Source organism: Notolabrus celidotus, chromosome 10 (assembly GCF_009762535.1).
Source record: "Notolabrus celidotus isolate fNotCel1 chromosome 10, fNotCel1.pri, whole genome shotgun sequence".
Taxonomy (NCBI): domain Eukaryota; kingdom Metazoa; phylum Chordata; class Actinopteri; order Labriformes; family Labridae; genus Notolabrus; species Notolabrus celidotus.
Window position 1 is genome coordinate 16,688,107 of NC_048281.1, and position 19,688 is coordinate 16,707,794.

At 39.3% G+C, this 19,688-nt stretch overlaps 2 protein-coding genes across 4 annotated transcripts in view; both read left to right on the top strand.

Annotated features, from left to right (window-relative positions):
- The window catches only part of cobll1b (cordon-bleu WH2 repeat protein-like 1b), a 37,180-nt gene extending 29,733 nt beyond the window's left edge, over positions 1-7,447 (top strand). For all 3 annotated transcript variants that reach the window (XM_034693580.1, XM_034693582.1, XM_034693581.1), the window contains 5 exons: positions 1,202-1,424; positions 1,519-1,607; positions 3,241-4,607; positions 6,693-6,842; positions 6,930-7,447. In XM_034693580.1, coding sequence (XP_034549471.1) covers positions 1,202-1,424; positions 1,519-1,607; positions 3,241-4,607; positions 6,693-6,806 — 1,793 coding nt within the window. In that variant the 3' untranslated portion in view covers positions 6,807-6,842; positions 6,930-7,447. The remainder of the gene's footprint in view (positions 1-1,201; positions 1,425-1,518; positions 1,608-3,240; positions 4,608-6,692; positions 6,843-6,929) is intronic.
- Positions 7,448-10,591: 3,144 nt separating this feature from the next.
- grb14 (growth factor receptor-bound protein 14) overlaps positions 10,592-19,688 on the top strand; it is a 34,519-nt gene continuing 25,422 nt past the window's right edge. Inside the window, exons 1-3 of the mRNA XM_034693587.1 lie at positions 10,592-10,631; positions 15,279-15,493; positions 16,552-16,681. Of these exons, the coding sequence (XP_034549478.1) occupies positions 15,306-15,493; positions 16,552-16,681 (318 nt within the window). The 5' untranslated portion in view covers positions 10,592-10,631; positions 15,279-15,305. The remainder of the gene's footprint in view (positions 10,632-15,278; positions 15,494-16,551; positions 16,682-19,688) is intronic.

Below are 19,688 nucleotides of genomic sequence, written 5' to 3' on the forward strand. Positions count from 1 at the left end.
TTTGTGCATGCCAAGAAAATACACAGTATCTCAGGAGCTGATTTATTGCAGTATTTTAAATTGCTGTATGTTGTGAACTCCCTGGTGTTTTCCTGACTTGTTTTGTTAAACTTTCCTGTAATTGTGTTTCCACATGTGACACTCACTATATTGTCCTGTAAGGGAAGCTCCACCCAACCCATATATACAAAACAGTGTAAAGCAAAAACTAAGAATAATCACCACAGATAGATTTAGTGAGTTCTAAAAAGAACAAGTTCAGACTCTTTTTGAATTTTATAAATTGTTTGATAAAAACATGAAAAAACAAAAGATGAAAAATCTTAAATCCAGTGTTCTTGTGCCTTCATTTAAAAGCGCCAGTTCACAAAATATCAGGATAACAGTTTTTTCAGTTTTAACTGATGGCATGTAGTCTTTGCTTCAGTTGAGGTTACATCTGCTCTGGTTTAACAACAACCTTGTTACTCTGGACAATCCACAGACTTTCATGTTTCCTGTGTTTCTGTCTTTGCAGCAGTAGAAAATTAAGAAAACTATTTTTAGAGACTAATGGGTACATGGAGTCCAGAACAACATGCTCATGTTGACCTTTACAAACAATTTGAACACCAAAAATAAGATTCAAATTTTATGCTTTCACTGTTTTTGCATCAGAAATCGCAACATCATCACCCCTTCATTGCTTCATTGACACAAAGTTCCTCCACAGACTATTTCAACTGCTGTCTACATGTGTACACCTCCATTTTCATCCTCCCATTGCTTCTAATTTTACAAACACACAGTTCACAGAGTGGGATCAGTTCCTTTTTTGTTTCCACAACAGCCCAGTGCTGCCCTGCAGACACAGAGATTAGAGGCTGAGAGCAGTGACGAGCTGCAGTTTGGTTTAAGTAGCCTTGGAATTCCTTCTGCTCTCTGTTCCCCTATGATGCATTTCCTTGAAGTGCTAAATTAAGAGCTAGACAAGGGAGACAGAGATGTACCAGATTGTGGAGGAAGACGGTGCTTCTAAGAATTAATTCATAGAAGGAGAAAGTGTACCTACAAGAACTGGGATAACTAAGTGTGATGCTTTGTTCGTCATGTAATTGTTAAGAAAACACTTAGATGTTTAAATAATAGCCTACTTTTAAAGCCAATGTAGGTATGAATACGAAAATACAAATAATGAATTCTTTATGATGTTGTTTCACAGGAGGTGCAGCTGCTATCACACTGGAGGAGATTATGGAGCAAGAAGAGTCCACTGCCTCTGTAAAGTCTGCAACTGCTAGTGAAACCCAGGGAGAGGACAGCAGCCTCAACATGTCTGCTGATGTTTCTTTGCATTCCCCGTCCCCAGACACTGAGATACTGAGCACAACGCCCACTGAGGGCCGTGGGGAAGATCAGACTTGTGATCTGTCCTCAGATGGCAAGTACGAACTCCAGTGCGACTCCTCCAACCTCTGAAAAGGAATTTCTTTTTGTATTTGCAGCACTCTAACTTTCTGTTTGCTTTATTTTTTACAGTCAACTGCAGAGCACAGTGAATGATACTGCAACTCAGAATGATGTGAAGACTGATAATGGTGCAGAATCATCTGAACTGGCAGATACAAGTGGGTTTGCATTTCATTTATTGTGGCATTATTATGGCATTTATATCTGAGCTGCAGGGATCTTGCAAAACTGCTTATTAATATACAACTCAAAATCCAAAAACCTTGGGATGCTATGTGATAAAAACAGATTTTGATGTTTTGCAAATTATTTCTCAAACCCAATATTTAATTAAAATTGTGCAAAGAAAACATATCAAATGTTGAAAATGAAAATCTCATTGTTTTCTGAAAAATGCATACCCGTGGAGATTGGACAGTTTGGACCGGGTCAACGCACCTCTGTAAAAGTTGTGTAACACTAAAATAAAACATCTGGAGGAACACCCCCCAACTAGTTAGGTTAATTTGCAATAGCTTATGACTGAGTACAAAAAGGGCATTCCAGAGCGGCTGAGTGTCTCAGAAGTAAAGATGGGTAAACCCCACTTTGAGAGAGACTGCATAAGCAAATAGTTCAACAACTTCAGAATAATGTTCCTCAATGTAAAATTGCTTAGAATTTGGGGAATTTCATCATCTGCAGTGCAAAATATAATTAAAAGATTCAGACAATCTGGAGAAATCTCTGTACAAAAGGGACAAGGCCTAAAAGCAATACAGGATGGCCATAATCTGAGGTGGCACTGCATCAAAAACAGAGGTGGCTCTGTAGTGGAAATCACTGCACGGTCTCAAAATCACTTCCAAATACCACTGGTTATCAACACAGCTCATCACTGTACCACAAATGCAGGTTACGATGCGAAAAGGAAACCATCTATAAACATGATCCAGAAATGCCGGTGACTTCTCTGGGCCTGAGCCCATGTAAGATGGACTGAGGCAAAGTGGAAAACTGTCCTGTTGTCTGACTAATCAAAATTTGCCATTCTTTTTGGGAATCATGGAGGCCACATCCTCTGCTCTGTGCTGTTATCAGCACACAGTTCAAAAGCAAGCATTCCTGATTGATGGCTTTGGGATACAAAAGTTCCCTTTGCATGGTTAGCTTACACGTGTGGGAAGGCACCATTCATTCTGAACACCATATACAGGTTTTGGAACAACACTATGCTGCCATCCAGACAATGCCTTTTTCAGAGAAGACCATACATATTTCAGCAAGACAATGCCAAACCCCATTCTACACATATTACAACAGCATGGCTCTGTAGTAGAAGAGTCCAGGTGCTAAACTTGCCTGCCTGCAGTCCTGACTTTTCCCCTTAACTGTTGAGCAGATGAAACACAATATCAGGCAAGAGGGCATTTCACCTTTAAAACTTCAGAAAGAGGTCTCCTTGGTTCCCAAACATTTAGTTGTTAAAAGAAGAGGTGATGCAGCACAATGGTAAACATGCCCCTGTCCCACCTTTTTAAAACTTGTTGTTGGCCTTGAATTTTAAGTGAGCTTGTATTTTTCCCAAAACAGTAACATTGTTCAGTTTCAACTTTTAATATGTTGTCTTTGCACTATTTTCAATTAAACAAAGGGTTTAACGATTTTCAAACCATCAACAACAACATTTTAGTCTGAACTGTTTTGGAATTGGGGTTGTCATAAATTTTACTTTACCATGTGAAGTCTGTTTTTTTTAATTAATGTGAGTTTCAGCACATCTGTCTCACAAATTTGATCTTGTCTTGACAGGTGAGACTCCATGTCAGGTTGAAAATGTAACACCAACCCCACAGCAAATCTATGAAGAGCCTAAACCTGATAGTGTTGAAGCCGAATGCAGTTCTGCACCCAGCAGCCCCCCTCCACCTGTGACACAGGATGCAGAAGCACAGGCGTCCGTTCAAGCAAACACTGAAACCCCCGGGGAACAGGTTAAGAGGTTGGAGAGTCAGACAGCCACCAGCACAACACGCCTGGCTGCAGAGGATGCTCAGGTGCAAACAGATTTAACACAGCTGCCTGTGTCTCCACAACAGCCTACGGATCAAGTCCCTCCTTCAGCTGAATTGGAAGCATCGGGAAAGAGAGATATGGCCACTTTGACGGAAGAACTGGACCATAAACCTTCCTTATCCCACACCTTAGAGACCTCATCATGCCAAGACTCCCCACCAAGTGGCCCTGCCACGATAAAATCCCCATCTATTTATGCGACAAACTCTGAGCCAAAGCCCAAGCCTTCCAACGAGCTGACAAGGGACTACATCCCAAAGGTGGGGATGACGACATACACTATTGTGCCTCAGAAATCTGCGGAGAAACTTAGATATTTTGAGGTTGCACTGACACTGGAGGCAGCTGCCTCTGCTCAAGAAGAAGGACCTGATATTGGTTCTCTTCAGTTGGAGGAAAACACAGCATCAGAGAGACAGATTGAGGAAAAAAGCGATGTTCCCCTGGCAGATTTAACCACTAGTACTATTACTACTACGCAAGACACTGTTAATGGAAGTATACCTGAAACAATTCAATCCCCATCATCAACCAGTTTAGAGAAAGTCGACAGCAAGATCCCATCCCCGTGTGATTTGGCATGTAACGCAAGTTCCCCTACAGAGGTCAAGGAGATTAAAATTCCACCCGCAACTAAACCCAAGCCTGGTTCTTTCCGCTTGGCACAGCACAAAAAAATACCTGGGTATTATGTAACTTCAGCAGCAGGAAAGAACCTCAGTGCCAGTCCAGAGAGAGGAAAGTTACCTCCCCCTCCTTCTCCACCTCCTGTGCAGAGTCAGGAAGAAATGACGGGGGCCACTAATGTCCAGCTGAGCCCTGAAGGGGAAGACAAGACTGTCGTATCCACACAAATCACTAGGCAAAGTAGTTTGCCAAGCTCAGGGTTAAGCTTGGAGAAACTAAGGAGCTTTGCAGCCCCTCGGCCCTTCTCTCCCTCAACCCCATCCCGCTTCGCCCAGGCAGTGTCCTCTGCTGTGAAAAGAAGCCAGTCCTTAATCCAGGGGTCAAAATCACCAGGCTCACCTGTTCCTTCACCACCTTTCTCCCCAATTACAAGTCCTTCAGCAGTCCCAGAGTTAAAAGAATTTTCTAAACTCAAGGTAAGTTCATGTAGCATTACATCTACAATACAGTACATTTTAATATCTCAATGAAGATCAAAGCAGCAAAGGACCATTTTCTACTCACAAGATCAGAGTTTTTGGTCATGTTTTATGCTTGAACTTTCACTTGATACATTAATGCTTGAATAAGTGAACGCTCTGAACTGCTGATCAAAGCAGTTTTTTTCCGTTTTCCTTTTAAAGAGGTAGGCAAGAGGGTCACATTTTCCTCTTGTGTGTGAGTTTATTTGAAACCAAAACCACTTTTCTAACTGCTGTGCTGTCTCTTTTTGTTCTGACAGCAATTATAAAAACAGTTTCTGTGAATCCTATGAGTAGCAGAATACTTTGAAACACTTCCTGTGATCCATTGACTTCATTGTAACAATAGTATGAGTTTGAGTCAAACACTGTTTAGACAAAAGAATTAAAAGGGTTAGAGGTGTTGGTTGAGACAAAAGGGGAATGTACGGCATAATCCGCTGACACTGAATAGCTGATCCAAAATTCAACACTTTTCCAAAGTGTAGTTTCTCTGTATTGTAATCCATACAGAATAGACAGCTATAGAGACTGCGTATCCACAACCCATTGCCATTTAGCTTAGGGATGTTCAGAGGGGTTTGCAGTTTTGACTGTAGACTGAATTATACTGAAAATCTATATGCATACTGAAAGAAATACAAACTAGATTTCCTAGTATGACACCTAATGTGGATTGTGAGCATTGTCAAACTTACATAAAACATTTTACCCCACACCTTAAGGCAGGGGTTCCCAAACTTTTCAGCCTGTGACCCCCACTGTCCCTCAAAGTGGTTTAATGTGGCTTTATTTAGCTGGTCTGCAGAAAATTAGCCTACCTATAACAGCATGTGTCTGTGTTTCCTGTGCAATCATGAATTAACCTACTGCTACTGATGCTTCTGATAATTAACTGTTCACTAACCCTAAACTTACGAGTCATCTGGCAAAAAGAAAGGCAGAAAACTCATTACATTTTGTTTCTTCAAGGTTTTATTCAAGGTTAGCTACTGTTTTTGTCGATATTTTTTACTATAACGGATAAAATGAACTGTTTTTAGATAACTTGAAAAAAAAAAAAAAACTTCTGGAAGACATCTCAAATCCCCCATTTGTGTCTGGCGACCCCCAAGGGGGTCCCTAGCCACACTTTGGGAACCCCTGCCTTAAGGTGTATATCTTAGTCAACAGTTTGATTAACAGTCCAAAGAGAAAAAAACTTAAACATTACTTCCTGGCAGACACTATAAAATGTAATACTGAAATTAGTATTTTGGTCAAATTTGTGCAACATAAAACTCAAATGCAAGTTAGCTTTTTTAAAATGTTGTGACCATTCTTAAATGTCTGGACTCAATAAATTGCAAAAGATATATTAGATGAAAAGTTTTTCTTTATTTTCTTTCTTTATTTTTCATTTTTTATTATTTAAAAGGACCATGCATATTAATTAACACTTCTGTAAATATGCCAGAATTAGCCAAAAGGCTAGTTTACATCTGTAGTCCCTTGCCAGATGTTAAAAAGGCTCCCTAAAAAGATCAAGATGAAACAAAGATAAAATAGAGTAAAATAAGATCAAAATAAGAAGGTAGAGGAGAAACCAAAACACAAACAAACAAACAAACAAACTAACTAACAAACAAGAAAGAGAAGAAAAGAAAAGTAAAAATAGCACCATGAAATATTCAACACAGAAGCCTTTGATTCATGTTTCCTTTGCTATTCAGTAAATTCAGAAAATGTAAATCCAAGCAAATGAATAGACAACTGTTGAGTCATGATACAATGCAAAGTCTCATGCCCTAGTCATGGGACAAAGAGCGAGTTCTCAGAATACTGGGTACAATATTGGCTTTGGGCTTTTTTGCACTATATGGTGTGGAGATGATGCTGTATTTCTTTGCCAGCAATTTTTGCCTGCAGCTCAAACAGTTGTTTCATAGCCCTTCACAGCAGTATTGTTTTGTTTTGTTTTTCTCTTTATTCTGTTATTTTGTCAAGCACAGTAAGTCCTCAGTTATAACATCCATTGTGTCTATTTTTCTAACATCACAGGATGGCGAAAAAACAGAGCTTGATGGTGACAAAGACTCCTCTCTGCAGGGAGTAGAGAGACAACCACAACCTTTTAGTGGAATTGTTCAAATGGAAGAAGAAAGCAGTCCATAGCAGTGCCTCAATCCTTCTGACAATATATCATCTACTGTAAGAAAAGCCATTTTCCTTGCAACATGTTGTTCAAATGTATCCACAGCACATGAATGGAATTATTGTTGTTTTTTCTTCTTCCAGGAGGAGTGTGTCCGGTCTACTTTGAGTTCCCCGGATCTCTTTTTTACACGGCACAGATGCAGAAATCATCTTAATTTTACCTCTTTTGGTAGCCTACAACAGTGTACATAATATGAAATATTTTGATAATTCATAATTACTGTATTTGTTTTTTCTTGTATGTCATTGTAACATGGCTGTCCTGCATATTTTAATGCCTCTCTTATTTTGTGTGACAACTATTTCGCATCTAATGCATTACTGTTTTAAGTGAACAAGAATGTTTAATAAAGCAATACTGTAAAATAATAGACATATTTTACAGTGGTAATATTATTGGTGGTTATTCAGAGGATGTATCTAAATAATACTGGATGTGTAGGACTGACCAGGTCTTACCTATGGTACTTAAATAGTCTTTAGATTATACATTGAATCGATATTTAAGTATTTCAGAGTTTTAATGAGGCTATATACAGAAATACACTGATGGTGCACATTACACCTGTGTTGTTACAAATAAAACTTTTATCAGTTCAGTTGTCTTTATTTAAGTCAACATCTCTTATGTTTGTTAATGAATGATGAACACTGAATTTGTCATGCATAACCTGGCTGACTTGGATCCTTTTGAATGCAGCTTATTATAAGCTATGCAGCAGGTATAGCGTGATCACTGTTGGTGACGCAAAGCGCGTTACAGAGCACCTGTGCCGCACGTGCGAACAGTCATTTCCCACCAGAGCAGCGACATGACAAGCACGTTTCAGAGTTTGAATGGGACACTGCATTTTAAGAGGCATGTGGTAAGAAAAACAGAGTAAAGGCATGTAACTTCATGAGGGAAACATTGGAAAAAAAAATTCAAGCTGGTGTGGAGGGAGGAAAGGGGTCTGCAACAGATTCAATGTGCCTCTGGTTGCCCTCTTGGTGTTTAAAACGTTTACCTACGTATTATTTTGTTAAAGTGCAATACTTTGTTTTTTTCCCCCAAATCTAAAAGCTACAGTCTAAAAGTTGTCACACTTGAACAAGAGGCTGTAACCAAGGTTTCTCTGAATTTAACGCGTCGATGGGTTTGAAGCTTCAAAAGGCTGCTTGGACTCAGCCATCCAAATTTTAATAGTCAACACTTCAGACAGTTCTCTGACATGCAGACACTTTTGTCTAAGTTATCTTTAGAAGTATAGTCTTTTTTTTTACAAACTACTCTAGTATTCCAGACAGGGAGCGTGACATTTTGATGCATTTTTTATTTATTTTTTATTTAATTTTATTTAAAGCTCCTGTGAGGAGTTTTTAGTGGTCATGTAATGGACTGAAATGAACAGTGATACCTCTTTATCACCTAGAAAATCCAACAAGATTGTTAGAAAAGGTATTGAACATTTCTGTTTTGTTATTTTAAAGCCTGAAATCGCTGTGAGAGGGTAGGTGTCACATGAGGTGATGGACAGCATGTCACGAAAACCCCTTTTTCTGCAGTAAATATTCTTAATGAGTGAAATAGTTGACTGTTAGTTGAAAGCAGGAGGAGATATAATTTACACATGTACAGGACAAAATAAGCAAGATCACTTAGTGCACAGGGGGGCACCAAGGTCAACACAAACATAAAGTTTCTCAGGAGCTTTAGGGGTAAAGATGTTCATATACAGCTAGTAGAAGACAGCAACACATATAAATCAAGTGAAGACAGATAAAATAATGTAAACATATCATACATACATACAGAAGACATGACAACAATACAACAAATACAAAGTAAATATACTCACAACAAAAAAAACGTATAGAGAAATATGTAAATAGTTGTTTGCCTAGGAGTCTCAGGGAAATGGTGTTATAATAGTTCATGAATTTGATGCATTTTTTGTCATTGACTAAATTAATGATTTAATAAGGGACTTGAGTTCTAGAAGGAAAATTTAAAATTTCGGAAGTGACTGAGAATTTCTGTTTGTGAATGAAAAACTTTGCATATAGTATAATAAAGTTTATGATATATTCAAGAGCAATATTTTCCTTGTTATCATAGTAAGAAACAACATTAAACATTTTGATGCTTAAAAGCGTTTAATCATGTATTATGACGTCAGATAAACCCTAGTATTTAATTTGACGTTATCAAAAAAAGGACGTTTTAAAAAACGTAGCTCTAGAAACATAGCGTAGATACATGAATATTTACTCTCCATGTTATGTGCCCAAAAATCAAGAGTATTTTTTATTGTATATTACCATGGGGTCACAAAAAAGTCAGTGGATGTCTTTTTTTTAAATATTGTATTTTCATTCATATACCTAATTTCAATCAATCAATCAATCTTTATTTGTATAGCGCCAAATCACAACAAACGTTATCTCAGGACGCTTTTACAAACATAGGAGGTCTAGACCACTCTATGTCACATTATGAACAGAGACCCAACTTCAAGACAGGGTAAGACTCAGTCTGACCCCACCTTAATCCATCATGAGCATTGCACACTGCAGTATTTAGCTAGTTACAGTGTCAAGGAAAAACTTCCTTTTAACAGGCAGAATCCTCAGGAAGAACCAGACTCATTTTTTAATTTAGTTCCAAATAAAAAAAACAGTTAATTGAAAATGTGGATGGAAGTTTCTGTATAGATAACTGAAAACGTTTGAAATCTAATATTTTTTCCCCCAACATATTCCATCATTAAAAACCTTGATAACCTTTTTCTTATAAAAACTTTTAAGTTGGCTCAATTTATATGCCTCTCTAACAGTTAGACCAACTTTCTCACAAGTTGAAATTGGAAACTGCATTGCAGGGTAGTTTGTGGGGGAGTAACGTGGGCTTAAGAAGGGAGTTTGTGGGAAGTAAGGGGAGTTGGAGAAGATGAAGGGGGAGATGCGTAGTTAGAGGGGAATTGGAGGACAAAAAGGGGGAGTTCGGGGGAGTTAGAGCAGCAGAGTTAGAAAAAGAGTAAGGGGGCACTTGAGGAGAGAGGGAGGGAAGTTGGAGAGTTGGAAGGGAATACTTTGGGAGCTGAAAGGAAAAAGGGGGGGAGTAAGAGGGAAATTGAAGGGGGAGTTAGAGAGAGGCTCTAAGAGGTGTAAGAGGGGAGTTATTAGGGAGTTAGAGGAGACGAGGAGGGTGTTAGAGTGGAGTCAAAGTGGGTGTTTGAGAGGTGTTCTAGGGTAGTTTGAGGGGAGATAGTGGGGAGTTGGAAGGGAGTCAGAGGTAAGTATGAGGGGAGTTAGAGGTGCTGGGCCTGCTTCAAAGCTGATTTTAAAAGAAAGATCCTAATAACACGTCTGATTGAGACCCAGTCATTGCTCAAACAGGGACATCTACAGAATCTTGACAAAAGTTACCATAAGGTGCATTTCAACCAGGAGTTACGGGGTCTTTTAGCCCCCAGAACTACTTTACCCTGAACTAAAAGGTTCTGTGCCCCCCATTGTTGTCTGCGTTTCGACCATGGGGCCGAAGACCCGAGTAGATTGTGCAAATCAGACCAGTGACGGATGGAGGAAATAATAAATAAATGCACTACACCACCAGACCAGTAGAGGGCAGTAAAACAAAGACGAATGCCATTCATCACAGATGACACCATAAAAGGAGACAGACAGGCAGGTATCATTATGAACAACACAACAGTTAGCCTGTTAGCATGGGAGAGACTCAGCTCACGCTGTTTTAGATGGTGCTGTATTTCATCACAGATGGATTCACTGAATCCACAGGTGAGAGGAGATAAGCGTGAGTAGCAAAGACGTTTCAACATGGCTTTAATTAAAATCCTTTTTAACTCAAAAAGCCGTGGCAGAGATCGACGGTGTTTTGGTTTAAACAGCGACCCTGTTAACTGACGACTTTCAGCTGGATGCATCCCTCGTGAACGTCTTTGGACGATCATTAAATATCTGATGAGGATATTGAATCTTAAAACTCCCTCTGTGTTTCAACAGCTGTGTAAACTCCACAAACACTGTTACATTCAGCTGAAGGTCTCCAGTTTACAGGGTCACTTTTAAAACCATAACACCGGGAGAGACGCATTCACGTGGGCTGAGAGAAGACTACTGTTACAAGCTGCTAAATCAAGAGAATCACAGCTTCTTCTTTCGAAAAGTACACACACATACAAAAAATACTCTTGCCTCTCAATGTTTTACACCATCCCCAAAACTAGTACATTTAATTAAAGTCGACTGGAAGCTCTTGGAGTCGACAGGGCTTACTTGGTCAGAATATACAAATAACAATTCTTGCAAGTGGTTTGACATGGCATGATCACTGCTGAGTCACATTATAAATAGACAAGTATGAATATTGTCTGTTTAGAAGCTGCTGCAGCACAAATGTTGACCAACCACCATCTGACTTCCAGCTGCCATGCCTCACTCTAATGCATTCCACACAGCCAATAGACTTAGTGCACAAATGGTGCCACCTTTCTGTTTTATTAGATGTGTAGGGTGCATCAAAACATGCCAGATAGCTGTAGCTTAATTAAACTCATGATGGTGTTTTTTATATATACTTTATATATATTTATAAAAATACCAGCCAAATCAGTGTATGTAACCAATCAAGACAACATAGAGATTTCCACCCTGTTAAAGCTGTAGTGACACAATATTGTGTCACTACAGCTTTAACAGGGTGGACCATCAATGGGCCTATTGATGGTCATGCTGAGGGTGAAAAAATTCGACTTCACATCTATTAAGACATTGACCAGAATCATGCAAGAAGGGTGCAGCATGCTGTCTGCAGCAGCAGTTCCAACTTCCTCCACTGTGAGGCTCATCAAGCCAAGGAGAGGGAAACCACACACTCTTGGCCACCCCTCTCTTGCTATGAGTCAGTCCTCCTTTTTAGTGGTTTGAGATCATCCTCAGTGGGAGGTAAGGTGGTCATAGGATCTTCTAAGCCTTGATGGATCTTGTTAGGACATAGTAAGAATGGAAAGAGGATGCATAGAATGCAGGACATGTCTAGTGCAGCTCTATGCTACAAATCTGGTGGAAGGACTGAATGTATAAAATGAGACAAACAACAGTTTTAGATGCGCCGCCTTCTTTGAAATGCTGTGTAGTGCTCCAGACAGTCTCTGGAAAAGGCTGGAGGGCAGTAACGCCACATAGGCAATAACAATGACAGGCAAGTTCTACTTCATTTGATCTAAACTTGTAGCCGACACAAAGGTTGATGCTTCAGCTGTGAAAGGGACACTTCCAGCAGCTGCATGTTATTGGCCAGCCTAAGTAGGAATATTCAGGTTCCCCCTGTTTGTGCTGTGCTGCAGTGTAGCCTACAAAATAGCCTTAGCAGAAGTTAGGATCTCACGGGGAAGAATGTTACCCCTCTTTGCTTCAGCGTTTTAATCTGGGCTGTTTTAAAGAACAGTGGAAGGACTTCTTTTTCCGCTCTGTACTTCTTTAAAAACTTGCACTCAGTTCTCAGACACACTAGCAAACTAAGTGAAGGCAGTCTTTGTGTTGTGGCACTGAGAGCAAAGCTGGTATGGTTCAGTGGCAACAACCAGTGCCTCATTAGACCAATTAATCTGTGTCCATAATGTCACTTTTGGCACTTTGGGAAAAATACAATGGGAGCAGAACTGCTCCTACAGATGATTACAGAATAGTTCAAACAGGTTGACCCATAATATGTTCACCATTAAAGGATAAAAAGAAACAATTCAATTGTTAATTGGCAAATTTAAGGATGATTGAACTGACTTCAAACCAAAAATAATACAGTTGGAAAAACTTGATGTGTTAAAGAACTAGCCTTATCATTACAAATTAGGACAAAATAATTAGAATTAAAAATTGCTCTCTGACAACTTTAGGAATATTTATTGAAGCTTTTAAAATTAATGAAAGGAGAGTTAAGTGACAATGACACTCAACCACCAGCCAACACTCAGAGGGAATTAATTTAATGGTTTTGGCACAAAACTCCAACAATTTATGAATTCTACCTGTGTAATATTAAGCTGACAAAAAGTATATTTACTATATATAACCCTTTTTTTTACTCTGAAGACCTGCATTTTATGTACTGTTACCCTGTTACACCATCACTAAGTCCCCAAAATAGATAAAGCATTCATCCTCCACCAATGTAATCAGTGTTTGCACTGACTGATACCACACCATGAGTTATTTCTGACCGAGTTTCTTCTCCTTGTATCAGTCAACCATTGGACCTCAGCTGAACCATTTGTCTGCCCCCCATCTCTTACCACTCTCCCTAAAATCAATCACAAGAAACTAATACTGACACTGCTGATTTTTCCTCAGAAGGTGAAGCAGTTCTTGCACATGCAGGATGTGCAAGCTTTGTTTGGTGATCAGTTGTCTCTCTCTCTCTCTCTCTTGTTCAGGTTATGCTGTCTGAGCAACTATTACAGTGCTTGTGTAAAAAAAAAAAAAAAGTGACTCAAGACAAATAGAGCAGTGTTTATGTGAGATGCTTGGTAACAGAATATGTGTGCCTGTATGGATATTGGGCCTAAGGAAAAATAAATGAATGTTTCATGCAGATCAGTGTGATTTTCCTGGAAAGAGATTTCTTAGTTGTGAATTTTGTTACTAGAGAATGAAGCTACACCTCATGAAGGATTTATGCACAAATATTAAATTCATGGTGTTTCATCATTCTGAAAAGCAACATTGTATACTTTCAACAACTGTGTTAGAGCCATAGACTGTATAAATAATGGACATAGTATCCGTGATGTCACCCATCTGTTACTGAGCGCTGTTTTGAAGCCAATCGACGGCGGCAGCCATAGTGGAAATGCAGAACTGAACCAGGCAGAGTGTGGCGTAAATGGGCGGAGTTTGAGCCTTCCTAGCCAACAGCTATGCGTTCCCGACCGGGAGTCAAGTCAGTCATGTCCTTATTTGGGCAAAAACTTGTTGTGTTAGAAAAAAATTCACCCCCTGTACAGTGTGTGCCGATAGAGAAATTATCTACGTAGGGCCAAGCTGTTTTTTTTTTTGTTTGTTTTTTTAGAAATATATTTATTCAGTTTTTTAACAAACAAAACATGTACACTTGGCTCACATATATATATCATGGTTAGCATTCAAGTTAAGTTAATACAGGCGTCAGGCACAGGATTCACAATGTACATTGCAGAGTTGCAAAGTTAGAGGAAAAGAGAATAAGGGAATAAATAGAATTTAAAAAAAATAATAATGATGATAATAAAAAGTTGTGTCTATAGCACAAAGCCTCTTGTAAGAATAATGGAAACATTTAGCCCAATATATACCAGGAAGGGTTCCCATGTTGTACGGAAAACATCGTCTCGCCAAGCCGTTTTTTGAACCAGGCTGTAAACATGTTTATTAATGCTGCAAAGATCGTCTTTTTCCCATTCATGTCTATGTGGTTTCCGGTGTTTCTGCAGCCAGCCCCAAGCGGATTCTTGATGAATTGCAGTTTATAACACTTCCTAATGGGCTTCATAGTTTGAGACCTGAGGTTGCCGCTTGGTTTTAGTCCCTGCACCAGCTTGTCATCGTAACAAAGTCATCAAGTGAAGCTTGTCCATTAGTGTAGTGAGGTATTGCTTTAACCCTTTGCTGCCTGTTAGCTCTCCAGTAGCCTGTCCCTCCCTGGTCAGCCTCTGTTACACATTACCTTTCAGAAAGATGTTATCATCTCAACCATCCCCCACATGGAGCCTGTCACTGACTGACACAGCCCACAACACAACCAATCTGCTAGGCTGGCCACTACGTACAACCACATGCCTTCTACAGTGAACTAAGTTTAAAGTGCAATTTGGATCCCTGTGCGAAGTCCATGACAAAAGAACAGTTTGTTTTATAGTACTGGCTTCCCTCCCAGACTCATTACAGTGCTAAAGACACCCCCTTTGTGTGAGTGTGCTTTGTGTGCACATTTCCTGCCTTCCAGGTTACAAAGGGAACTCTATCAAAAAACTCAAAAACAAAAGAAGGGAAATTAAAACTACAACTTTTCACAAAGAGGTTAGAAGAAGCCGAACTAATTTGTTAATTATTTGTGCACTACTGTGTCAGAGCGAGGATGACTGTTAGAGAGTCATTGTGTTAAAAATATCTTTATTGTGGTGGATCATGTTTGGGTAGGAGGGATCGTTTTGCCCCACTGGGCCAGCCTCGTGGGCAGCAGATGAGCCAGAGAGACTTGTGTGTGCTCGTCTGTGCATGTGTGTGTGTGTGTGTGTGTGTGTGTGTGTGTGTGTGTGTGTATGTGTGTGTGTATGCATGTGTGCACTCTGCTGAGCTGTGAGCAGAGGAGCCCCGCCAGCCTGCTTGCTTGCTCTAACTGTGTTCTGCACACACTCCAGTCCAACAGCTCGTCTCTTCTCTGTGCTACAGATGATGCCTTGGATTTAGCTGGCCCACATGAGTGATATGAATAACACGCTGGATGAAATACACACTTCTGGACGCCTCGGAGAGAAAGCAGAAATTTTTCAGAGTGGCAAGGGTAATGTAAGTGGCTTTCCCAGCCCAGCCCTCATCCCTTTGCGAGCTCCTTTACTAACACCAAATGCCCAGAAGATCAGGACTCCGCTCTGCAAGGGGAACAGGTATGACTCATTTCTTCTTTACACTTGTCAGAGATGACACTAGTCTGTTTATAAGATTCAATCAAGATAAAATCAGTTGCACCAAAAGTGAAAGTATTGTTACCTACTCAACACTTAACAACCTGAGCTTCACTGCAGGAGAATAGTGCGCTCTTTGTGTTCACAGAAGTAAGATAGAGGTCTGTTTGAAAGCTGAAGAGCAGACTTTGTACCTGTAAAAACAATCACTGTCGGCTGAAGCGCAGCTGTCAAGGGAGTTTAACGTATTATTTCAACAGTGCAGCTAAAGAGCTGGAACCAAATGAAGCACCTGTTAGTTTGTGGGAGATAATTAGTAACTCAGTAACTGCTGTGTTTACAGAGCAGTAAAGAAAGCGTCAGTCAGAGAACTGCACCTTTTTCAGCAACAGAGGCCCTCATATCTTTGCTCAGCTCTAACTGTCTTACCTTGTCAGGATGATTGAATATGGTATTGCATTATCTGATAGATTAAGATGTTAGTTCACTATCACATGTAAAAATGTAATTGAGGACTAAATATATTCTGCATCTGGCTACATCCTTTATCTATATCATAGTAGTGAAATCAGTATTTGCATCTTATTGAAAGCCTGGTTGTGAGTGGGGTGTGTCATGTGGTAGTAGAGCAGGAGGGGTCCACACAGAAACAGCCTTGTGCATCTGTTGTATCTGTCAGTTTGTTTATCTCTGCTCCATTTATACTCCCAATCCCTTTGCATAAGACATGCAGAGGAACCAGTAATATAATGCAATACCTATCTATGCTACAGGTTGTGAAGGAGTCAATTCATCTAAGGTTGATCTGTTTGAAAAGTAAAATTTTGGTCAGACATCTCTCCATGACTTTTCTTAAAGGATCATAAACAGCCACACAAGCCATACAAGTAAATGATATTTCTGTGTGCATAATTTATACATGCCATCAAGCCTGACATAATCAGCAACTCGTACTCATATCTCGTGGTATCAAGGCTCGCCACCTTTAATGCAACGTCTTTTTTTCTGTTTCTCTGTCTCTGTGTTTATCGTCCTTCAAGGAGCATTAAGGAGGGAGAGGAGTCATTCCCTTCCCCTCTTCCAAACCCTTTTTCTGAGCTTATCCCCTCAACCATCTCCCCCCTCGTCTCTGAATGTTTATTACCATGGACCAAAAGTAGTGCAACTCAGGTGAGTGTTCCATTCACAGTACTTGGGGGCGTTTGTGACACAAAGAAGCGTATTATTTGAAAAAATAAAGCCTCAGTTGTAACCATTTCCATATGCTTCCTCAGGCAGCATAGTCATGCTAACTTTAATTGAAACGGGTGCCAGGAAAACAACTGCAGAACATGTTTGAATTGAAATACATTTATATTTACATAATGTTTGGCTTGTGATTTGTCTGAAACTGCAGGGCATGTGGATGGTAGAACCAGTTATGTGAGTATTTAAATTAGCTGCAGTGAGTAGATGAAAATGCTGTCAGCACACTCAGACAATGCACACACAGGATTGTATTAGTAATAAGATCCCAGGTCTGTGCCTGCATCCAGTAACCACTCAGAAACATAAAGCTATACATGTGATGTCTGGTACCACCTGTAGATATTGCATTTAACATTTGATTATAAGTTGGCTCGCCCTGGACACACTTGGCAGAGTGCCCACAGCCACTCTTGTATGTTTGTGCAAGCACAGGGTGTGTGATTTGTCATGCCTTGAATGTGGGGAAGCACCTGCTAGTGCTGGCGCTAGAAACTCACTTCAATGTGGAGCCACAGAAGTTTTTGTCAGTTTGATCTACTTGAACTATTGATTTCTTACTTCACTACTCACTGCTTCTCAGACCAGCATGGTCTGTATGGTATGTTTGCTGTTAAAAATAATAGATCCCAAATGAGTACTCTTAACTTTTTCATACCACTGGGAACAATGGATGGTTGATTTGACTCAAGAGTAGTCAAAAGGCTTCTCAAATCTTGCAGTGACTAGATTTGTAAGTGCCATAACTGCTCAATTTGACTGTTTGCCCATGTAATGTAATGATCTTTTTTTTGGCTATAAATCAGATTATAATATCTTGGGCTCTACTTTAACTAATCAGTTAAAGTCACAAGATATTTTTTCTTACACAAAATGAAAAAGAAATAGCAATAATAATATTTTGATCCTGTTATCTTTTATTGGTTTTAGAACTCACTGCCAAATCCTAAAGTTGCAATAGTTCCAAAAAGGGTTTAATCTATCATTTTCCAGGGCTGCACTGCAAAAACTCAAAATTTTACCAAGTGAAATTGTCTCATTTGTAGTCAAATTGTCTTATCCCACTTGATTTAAGATAAATTAACTTAACAAGTAGCATTTGAGCAAGATAGAGGGACTTGTTTTAAGACATCTTAAATATCTTGTTAAGTCAAACAAACTTGAAATGATTTTGTTTTGAGTTGTAATTTAGAAGAAACAAGGTTTATTTTACATTTCCTACATTTTTCAACCTGATTTAAGTAAATGCATTTTATTTGAGAATCTATCAGAAAACAGCTCCATTGATAAAAGAAAGAAAGAAAGAAAGAAAGAAAGAAAGAAAGAAAGAAAGGTTGTTTTTTTAAAGGGTGGGTTACAGTGTTCAGGCGCTGTTTCTTCTAAATCAGATAAAAATATACATCCTCAAACTACATGCACACAATGAAACACCTACTTTTGAGCATAGCTGGCTTATCCTAAAAAAAACCAACATGACTGAATATTAGTATATCCAGCTCACTATGAGAAGACATTATATCTCAAAATACTCAAATTAAACTTTGTAATCTTATTTCAAGTACAAGATGGTCTTAAACCTAGAGAAGTGCTGCTATAATATAACTCAAATGAAGGTGATTATATCTCAAATGCAGAAGTTGACATGAAATGTATTATTGCAAAAATCTTTTTTGATTGAAAAAATACTAATTGTTAGCATTCCTGTCTTATTCGGAGACACAAAGCTTTAAAATACTGGTAAAATATTGCTTAAAATAAGTTTTCCCTGCTAATTTTAAGATCTCAATTTTCTAAATATTACGTCTTATTTTAAGAAATCTTACCAAGCAAATTTTCACTTGTTATACTGGCAGATTTTTTTGCTTATTTCAAGGTAAAAGCACCTTGAAATATGTTTTTTCCCCTACTTTTGGAGGGGCATTTTTCCATTGTGGACATTAGTTAACTACTTGATATTTCTCAGATACAGAGCTCTACACTGTGCTTACGTTGATTCCAGGTTTTTCAGTATCTTTGGGGTGTGTGTATGTGCCTATAAATGTGTGCATTTGTGTGTACATGAATAGCAGCAGGGGGCAGCTCAAACCAATGAGTCATAGAAACCTTGAAATTACCAAGCTCAGCAGTTACAAAGGACCATCAGCACTATTAGACCTCCCTGTGCTCTCATGTGGATTTCATGCTGAGAATGAAAAATACATACAGAAAGTTTTCTCCTTTTTTTTGCTTAGTTTTCCATCCTTCTATGTATGTGGGGTTGTATCATAAAATTGCTGTTTGTTTTCATACACACAATGTTGAACTGCAAAGCCTCAAACCAGCCCTTCTGCTCTGCTCTACCCTCACTCAGTTAAAGGGTTCACATCTGAACACGAGAGAGTGATATAAAATTCTCCTGTGCTCTCATCAGTCTCTCGTGAAGACAGGTCGGGATTCCCATGGATTTGACATTTTCTTTGATAAGTGCGAGAATAATTCTCAGTTGATGCAGAAAAGAGGCAAAATGACAGCGAGCTGACCTCACTGTGCAACAATGTGGTTTAGCTGCTGGCAAATCTTAAAGTGATCCTACTGTATCTCTCTGAGGAGGCCTGTGGCTGCACCTCACAGTCCTGACAGCCTCTCAGTCAGCCTTTTCAGCAGCAGCACATGGAAGACAAAGAGGGAACGTCAGACTGACCAGCTGTTTTTGTCTCACCCTCCTCATGTCACGGGGTTACGACCTACTTTCAGTAGCACTCAAGAAACCAATGACATCATTGTTCTAACTCTGCAGCACTCATCCCCTCACCCACCCTTCTAAATCTAAATGATCTGCAAAGACAAATCAACCTCTGAGCTTCCTATTCTGTGTTTTGGGGTGTTAATCTTATCATCAGTTAAAATGATCTGAAATAATCATCTTTTTCTACGGCCTAAAATGGACTATAAT